Source organism: Erpetoichthys calabaricus, chromosome 4, assembly GCF_900747795.2.
Source record: "Erpetoichthys calabaricus chromosome 4, fErpCal1.3, whole genome shotgun sequence".
NCBI classification, from domain to species: Eukaryota; Metazoa; Chordata; class Cladistia; order Polypteriformes; family Polypteridae; genus Erpetoichthys; species Erpetoichthys calabaricus.
In genome coordinates this window covers 305581612-305590598 of record NC_041397.2, presented here as the reverse complement: position 1 = coordinate 305590598, position 8987 = coordinate 305581612, and the positions used below count along the sequence as shown (strand labels likewise).

The 8987-nt window shown below is 35.6% G+C and overlaps 1 protein-coding gene across 1 annotated transcript; it reads right to left on the bottom strand.

Annotated features, from left to right (window-relative positions):
* Positions 1 to 461: 461 nt before the first annotated feature.
* Positions 462 to 7460, bottom strand: LOC127527368 (olfactory receptor 1496-like). The gene is made up of 3 exons (XM_051925940.1): positions 7366 to 7460; positions 6129 to 6169; positions 462 to 1872 (listed from the first exon to the last, which is right to left on the bottom strand). Exon 3 carries the CDS (start codon positions 1852 to 1854, stop codon positions 925 to 927), a length of 930 nt encoding a protein of 309 aa, XP_051781900.1. The 5' UTR covers positions 1855 to 1872; positions 6129 to 6169; positions 7366 to 7460; the 3' UTR covers positions 462 to 924.
* Positions 7461 to 8987: the final 1527 nt, after the last annotated feature.

The window sequence follows — 8987 nt, the reverse complement described above, 5'->3', positions numbered from 1 at the left end:
TAAACTATTACTGAACCCAGAATGAGTAACAAGTGAATAATTTAACCAATAAATGAAAAGCAGGAAAAGGATTATACAAAAAAAAATTATTATTTTAATAGTTTAATTTAGAAAAATTATAAAAAAACAGAAATGCAACTGATCCTAATAATACTCTGTAATGAACATATAAAAGAAAAAGGCACCAAAGGGCAAGCTCTAATAAAGCTAAAACCTCTCACAAGTAAAAGCTTAAAAAAAGGGAAGACTCTAAAATGATCTTAATTTTCAAAAGATTTTACACAGAAAAGCCAATAAATAAAACTGAATAGTGAAAAGGGAGAAAATCTAAAAAAAATAACTAAACTGTATTGGCTCCAGCAGACCCCCGTGACCCTGTGTTCGGATTCAGCAGGTTGGAAGATGGATGGATAACTAAACTGTAAGACTACCAAAGCAGAAAAAGGCACAATGGTAAGTGGGAATGAAGATTAAGTGAGGTAACAACAGTGTGAGGAGTCTCAATACCCATTTGGTAAGGCTAGTGGCTACAGAGGTCTTAAATAGGCACTCGGGTGACTGCACACATGCATGATCAGGGAGTCTAGGCCCCTTTTTCTAAACTTTTAAAATACAAAACTAACAATAAATAAGCAATGATTAGCAAATTAGATCATACCTACTAATTGGTACAAATCAGTATACATCACAAACAAATGTAAATAAATACAAATGGAAACAATTACAATAATTAACATGAAGCATAAACAAAGAAAATATAGTCAAATGGAATGCAGGGTTGAATCTCCAGGGAAGTTCTGATACTTAGTGCCATTTACTTTGAGGTAGTCGTTACCATTTTAGAATGCAAGGACATTATTTGCATTAATACCTGCATATTACAACAGAGCATCTTCTTCACGCAGGTGAACCTTGAGGAATTTGTTATCTACCAGTCAGAAACTTATAAATGCTCTTTTTGATATCTTTATTCCTTAGGGTGTAGATGACTGGATTCAGCATGGGAGGCACCACGTTTCCAGCAATAACCATCACATTGTAAGCTTCTGTTGATATGTTTACTCCTGACCCTGGAAGAATAAGGCATATAAAGGGTGGAAAATAGAAAACACTCATCACTAGCAGGTGGGTGACACAGGTACTAAAGACCTTTGTGTTCCTTTCAACAGATGACAGCTTCAGTGCTGTCAAAGCAATTTTAATATATGAAAATAAAATCACTTCCATAGGGCATACACCTAATACAACCACCATGACAGACATAAGATTTAAATACTTTGGATCTTCGTTACATGAAATATGAACTATTGTTGGGTAATCACACATGCAGAACTTCAGAACATTTGTACGACAAAAAGAAAGCTCTCCAGCAAAAATTAGAAATGGTGAATGTATAACGAATGGTAAGAATGGCAAACACGAAATGATAATCTGGACGATTTTTTTTGTAATGACGGAATTGTACCTTAAAGGATAAACAACAGCAACGTAACGATCAAATGCCATGAAAGTCAAAAGAAGGGATTCCATTTGCTGTAAATTCAATATGAGATACATCTGAAATACACAGGCCGCATACGGCATGACAACATTATTTTGCTGAAGATCAGACACCATCTTGGGGATAATGGTAGTGCTATTAGCCATGTCTATAACAGCTAAAGCACTGACACAAATGTACATCACTGTTTGAAGATGTTGATTCATTTGGATGACCATAACTACCAGAAAGTTGCCAAACACAGACATCAGGTAGATTAGAATAAGAGCACAAACAATGAACAATTTTTGGTCAGAGCGGATTTCACAGTCCAGCACAAGCACTCGCTCAGAAGTGTTGGTGTTGAACATCATTCACGTTGGTCTTTTTAGCTGGAAGAAAAAAACAAAACAAAACATATCCAGTCATCCATTATTAACATATTTTGTATAACTTCTAACAATGTACTTTGTGCAGTGTGTCTCCTTTGGTGACAGTCCCATTCTGTGTATGTAAAAGGAAAATTATATGTTCTGCATAATAATAAATCTAATAAATAAACACCAGAATGCATATAAAAGATGCACATTTCAATTTCAATTTATTTTTGCACAATAGTGAAAAGACTGTGAGTGATTTAGAAATACGCGTACATCACTTCCATACATGAACAGACGAATTTGATTTAACCCGAACGAATTGTTACAGTGGAAGTTCATTAACATTATAAATGAAATACAGCCAGTTGACAATGGAGGAATGTAAAAAAAGGAAAGGAAAATTGCAAAAAGTCTGGTTACTCAGTCAGTTTACCAGACAGAGTCACAAAGTCGGATAAAGTCAAAGTTCTGATGATCCATCCCATTGAAGGACTCTACAATATTTTAAGTATGTGATGGTCTGTCTAAAAAAATAATTCTTTCATTTTTGGATCTCATGTCTGTTGTCAATCCCCATAGGTAGGAGTAGCAGCTTGGAATGAAAGTAGTGGTACCAAGTGCCACAGAAGGATACCAAAAAGAGAAACAGAATAGAAAAAAGTCTGCAACAGTTGACAAGGACTGACATGATTGTACTTGTCTGCAAAAGAATAACAGACATCCTTTATGAGTAGCCAATCAGCAACTCAACATTAATGTATTGATCTAATAATCCTCCATTCTGAAGACAGCTCTTAACATGCATTAGCATTTCTAAATATTCAGACTGTAAATACTTCCTTTATTTTGTTTTTAGACTGTTCATTAAACTGAAGACATGCTACAGACTGCACTAAATGCCAAGAATTTTCCCCCAATAATTTAGCTAAATCCGAAAACTGATTGTTCTGGCACAGGAATGTTACTATGTCTGGAAAACTGTTACTCAATTTCTTTTGATTTTTTTTCAGCAAATAAGAATTTGAAGTCATTTGTTGAATAACAATACCTTCTTCTGGAAGAAAATTTTTCTACTTTAAAGAGAAAACAGATCTGTTCATTACCAAAACTAATAACATGCAAATATACAAATCAACAAATTATTGTCATTTACTGAAGTTTATGTTTTTCCCGAGGAAGCATCTGAGCAGAGTGGTCGGTCAAGAGCAAAGTCTTATTTTTTTTTAGTATTGTCTGTTTCTTGATAACTTTACGTAACTGAGTTTAATTTTCTTTCTTTTGCGGGTTTTGTTCACTTGAGTGCATGGCTTTTCTGATATTTGTATTCATGCATATGTGCACATCTTAGAGGGAATACTGCTGGCATACAAAAATTTAGAAATTTGTGACTGTATCCTCTAAACATAAAAGGAATTTATGCAAGAGGAATAGTGACTCCAATCCAAGTCACCGAGGGATCTGGAATGCTTAAGATAAAGAGGTGTGATGCTAAACTGTATAATGCATTCTTTTTTCTAGGAGATTATTAATTCAGTTAAGATTAGCTTAATTTCATTTTCTCTGCAAGAACACTTTTGGACTTTCAACACAAAAAATAGATCTGTTAATTTCCAAAACTAATAGAGCACAAATACAAAAATCGAAAAATTATCATAATTAGTGAAATTTTACGGTCTTTTGGAATGGGCGCCTTTGCAGAGTGCCTGATCAAGTCAAAAATCTTACTTTTTAATATTGCTCATTTCTTCATAATTATACATAAACTGAGTTCATTTATTTTTCTTATGTGTGCATTTTTCACTCATGTTTGCAGTTTTTTGATTCAGGTTGAGTATCCCTAATCGGAAATGCCTGGATAATTTCAGATTTTGGTATATTTACATATACATAATGAGATATCTTGGAGACACCTTTGATCAAGTAGAAAAATGCAGCCAAACCAGCTAAATGATGAGTCGAGTATACAATAACTCATATCACCAAGCTGTTATTGTAATGTGTTTTAATATTACAAGCATATTAAACCTCAAAAGTAATGAATAGGATGTATTTTTGTTCCATTTTAATCGGGCCAATACTGTGTATTTACACTGAAGAAGGTTTTTGATTTTTCATCAGTTTATATTGGTTGCTTGTTGTCACTTCTCAAGGCATTGGCTGACAGGTCAGAAAAATCTTAGTCAAGCTTCACTCTGTCATGCTTGTGGTGCTGGAAGCCATTAGCTGACAAGATTCCTTACATCCAGTTTTCATATGTTATGGGTGTACATACATAAAACATAACATAATCGGACAAATTAACTGAACTCATATTACAGTAAGTGCACCTAGCGAGAATGAAGCTGCTTTTGTTAACCATAAGCAGCGACATTCGATTAATGCACGTGTCACCTACAATTTAACCTCCTTATCATTACATTTTTTCTCAAAAAACATGTAAAAAGCAGTGCATTTTCTGTCTTGGACAATTACATTTTCAACAAACCTCATCTTTCTACTGTAAAATGCGCAAAACACTAAAAGTAGAAAGTCAGAAGTGTAAAAAGTATAACAATGATACAAAATAATAATGATGAATAATAATATGAAATGAATGATAATGATAATAAAAATTATATTAATACCATACTGTATATACTGTCAAAACATGTCTTTTGTGTGGTATACCTCTGAACGGGAAAACTGCTTAGGTGTCATTTACCCAACATGGTTCAGGATAACGGTTTATCTCAACAACAGTTCTTTCGAACACATCATCATCAAGAAATAACTTCAAGTAAGTAATTGGATCTTGGCTGATAACGGTCACTTTTATTCCTGGTTGCACCACAAAATCAAAACGAGGTGGTGCTGGTTTATTTGAAGTGGGGTCAACAGAGACCCAAACGCAATCAAGTGTCACTTTCAGATTCATCAGAATTGCTTTTGGCTTCACTGCCCATTTCCATTTCACCTCCTGAAGACAGATTCACGTTGTCATCACCGCTGATGAGAGGCTCCTCAACATCACTGCTTGTATCACTGTCAAGAGCGTGCAACACCTGAGCTTCTGAAAAATATTTCTTACGAGATGCCATTATAACTCTAGGAGAAGACGCATCTACTTATGTTACACTCAGGACTAACGCTGTTAGCCTGAGTAATCCTCGGGTATAATGTTTATGCAAGACACATCTATACAGTTTCCAAGTGACGCTTGGGACTAACATTTCTAGCACTGTTTGATTTTACACACCAAGCGGTTGACTGGCGTGCTGTTGAGAACAGTCTTGCACCCAATGCTACTGCAGTTGGCTCTAGTCCCGTTAGTTAGATTAATGGGGTTTGAGAAAGGGTGCTGGACTGACTGACTGATTTTACCCACAGCAGTAAAGACTGGGGTCATAGTCACAGTTGATTTCTGCCTTGTGTTTGACACTGCTGGAATAGGTTCCAACCACCCATTAATTTCATGTTTTCGTGTTGTTTATGTTTTTCATAAAAACACTTAGCAGTGAAATACATTAAATATTGGAAAGACCAGTAACGGTGCCTTACACAATAACGTGCAGTGAATAGACTTGACTTGAGCATTCCTAGTTTTCATCCTCTTTCTCTGTACGTTTAGAATTTGTTTGCTCAGAGGGTGATGCGCTTGCTGCTTCCTGAGCAGCTCTTCTTTTCTCCACTCTAGCGGCCCGCTGTTTCTCTTCTTTTGTCTGCATCTTTTCACGTTAAAACTGATTAAGTCCGTGTTTGTGTTGCAATTACTTAGTACGTTTTCCTTAATTTTTCACTTAAGCTGGCACTTAAGTCTTCAATTTTCCTCAAGAAGGATTTGAGATATGGAGAGGTAGGGGAAGTGATGACGAAAATGGTAGGGATTTGAACGGCGCTCGTACGCATGCGTCACATGGCCGCCCTGCTGCCTGCTGCCGAGAGTTGATTCTACAATAAAATAAAATAAACGTAAAAAGAGGAATAACCTTGGAGGTCAATCATCTCCCCGAAAGCGGATAGTAGACGTGACGTAGTATATGTGTACCAAATTTCAGGTCAATAGGTCAAACGGTTTGCGAGCTACAGGTGATTTAAAATCCTGGACAGACAAACGGACAGCCATGGTAGCATTTTATATATAAAGATTCCTAAACATTATTCTTTAAAATATGTTGGAAATTATCTGTATTTATAACCATAGGAAAAAATTATATTTTATAGTAAATGTTACCATTTCATTTGAAATTCAACAAATCGTTTTTGCTTTTTTGTAATAAACAGAATATTACCTACTATGGAGTTTCTCTGTGGTCCCATTCAATCTCTGAATCTATTGGAAGAAATGGAGAAGGAAAAAAAGATTAGGCTACTGTCCATTGTAATAAATTCAGTTCACTTCTCTGGTTTTGTTTTTTTTTATTAACTAACGAATAAATGCATCAAGAAAAATCTGCTTTACAAGTCAAAATGTGAACTCTCTCATAACACCTCCAAATGAGCACTTAAGAGCTCTACAGATACTAAAATGGTTGCTGCCCATAGATTACTGGGTTAAATGGCAAATGGCAAATGTGACCTGGTGCAGAAATGAAAGGGTGTTAACCGGTGTTTGAAGTTATATTCCGGGTACTATAAAACTTGTACATTTTAATACAATTGTTTTTCAAAAAAACGTAATTATTCTAATGCAAAAATATAAAAAACGTAAGAAATTTGGCATACAAAAGGAGATCATTCAGTCCATCAAGCCCGTTTGTTTAACTAATAGCTAAATTGTCCCAATGTCTCATCCAGACTCTTCTTAAAGGTTGTCAAGGTTTTTGCTTCAACTTCATGTCTCGGTAGTTTGTTCCAGAGTCCCACAACTCTTTGCATAAAGAAGTGCTTCCTGGCTTCAGTCCCAAATTTTCACTGATGTCATCAAGTATACAATTTACCCATAAACTGAAAGAATGTTACTGGATCACCCTTAATCTATTCCTTTGAGGATTTTGAAGACCTGGATTACGACCCACACAGTCTCCTCTGCTTGAGACTAAACAGGTTTAATTCACTGAGTCTGTGACAGTAGAACTTGCCTGTTAGACCCATGATGCACTTGGTTGGTCTCCTATGCACAGCTTCACATGCTGCTATGTCTTTCTTGTACTGTGGTGACCAGAACTGCATGCAGTACTCCAGATGTGGTCTTTATATAGTTTAAGCATAATGTCCCTTGACTTAAATTCAACAACTTTTATGATATAACTTAACATTTTATTTACCTTTTTAACTGTTTCTGTTCACTGCTTACTCAATGAAAAAGTTGTGTCAACATAAATTTCGATTCATGTTTGTCAATGCTGTTAAACAGCAAGATATTATGATCAATGAAATTACTACTTTAAAATATCCCTGGATCAACCCCATCTTCTCCATTGCAATGGCATGGGGTAAATTTTAAAAATATAAAAATATACAGATTTACCTATGCTTTATTTTTAAATAATTTAAGACAATAGCTTTAACTAATTTGAACAAAATTACCTCTGTCATGCAGCAACTCTCCCCACTGACCACCATTTCATGACATTTGTCTTTATTGGTAGTTTATCCTAGAAATATGGCGTGTTCAGTGTGTCTTATATTGTTTTTTCCTTCACTAAAGAGACCTATTTTTGTTTTGACTTCATAAAACTGCTGTGTTCCACTGGGGTCTTAACATGAATACAGCGGAGACAAAGACCCAAGATGATAATTATTAGACTGACTAGCTTTTGTTTACGGTTGTCATGTTAAAACTCTTTTTAATGATAACATTGTAATAATTGCTAATTGACTATAATATTTTTATACCCAGCAGTACTATTGTGTTTTTTGAGAGTCTTGTGATAATTAAGGCTTATATTTTGCAAGCCAAACAGTTTTCTACCCAGTGAATGAATAGCAATAACAACACCAACAAATAACACACAAAAATATATATTTATAGTATATGTATTTGCTAAATATGTAAGTGCATATTGCAGCATTTTTTATGTTATAATCTTTTTGTTATAATTAGCAGTTCAGTAACTTACACTTTGTGGAAAGAAGCAGTCTCTGAATCCACTGGTTACGAGTGCCAATGGCCCTAAATGGAGGAATGGGTGGTTGAGCTCTTGAATAAACCTCTTTGGCTTTCTAAGACAGAAAGTATTAATAGATTATATATTTGGGTGATGCTTTTATGCAAGACAAATTAAAAATCAGTATGATATTTTGCACATTTTTTATAATTGCATCAAAAGTAGGCGAAGTGACTTGCTCGGTGTCTCTCTGGGAGTCACCAGACAGCACTGAAGTGGATGTCTTGTGGTTTTAGGTCCAGTGCCTTATTCACTACATGGAATTACATGTTTAAGACAAATTCCTAGCAGATATAGTGCCATATTTCCCTCATTAAACTAAACTCAGTAGCCCAGAATGGCAAAGCAAATACTGGATTTTAGCACAACGACAAGCTTTGCACAACTGGATTTGATTCAGGGATTTTCTGCCATTCTTCTCTGCCTATCCTCTCAAAGTCTGTCAGGCTGAATGGAGACCATTGGTGGACAGCTGTTTTCAGGTCTCTAAGATGAAGTTCAACTAGGTTCTAGTCTGGGCTGTGGTTGGGCCACTCAAAGACATTCACAAAGTTGACCCTAAGTCACTCCTGTGTTGTCTTTGTTTTGTACTTAGAGTAATAGTCTGAGGTCCAGAGAGCTCTGGTGTAGGTTTTCATTAAAGATATCTCTGTATTTTGCTCCATTCATGTTTCCCTCAACCCTGTCTATTCTCCCAGTCCCTGCTTCTGAAAAACAACCCCACAGCATAATGTTGACACCACCACACTTTACTGTTGGAATGGTATTGCTCAGGTGATGATGAATGCTATCTTGATTCCCTCCCGCCATGACACTGGGCCATTGGGGCCAAAAACAGTTCAATCATGGATTCATTAGACCAGATAATCTTGTTTCTCATTGTCTGACCATCTATTAGGTGCTTTATTGCAAAATTCAAGCAGGCTTTCATGTGCCATCTGACTACTCTGCTAGAAAGACCAGGTTAGTGGGGTGTTGATAGATAGATAGATAGATAGATAGATAGATAGATAGATAGATAGATAGATAGATAGATAGATA

Bases quoted from the DNA above. Each gene is read 5' to 3' on its own strand.
- LOC127527368 (XM_051925940.1), bottom strand. From the start codon at position 1,854: ATGATGTTCAACACCAACACTTCTGAGCGAGTGCTTGTGCTGGACTGT.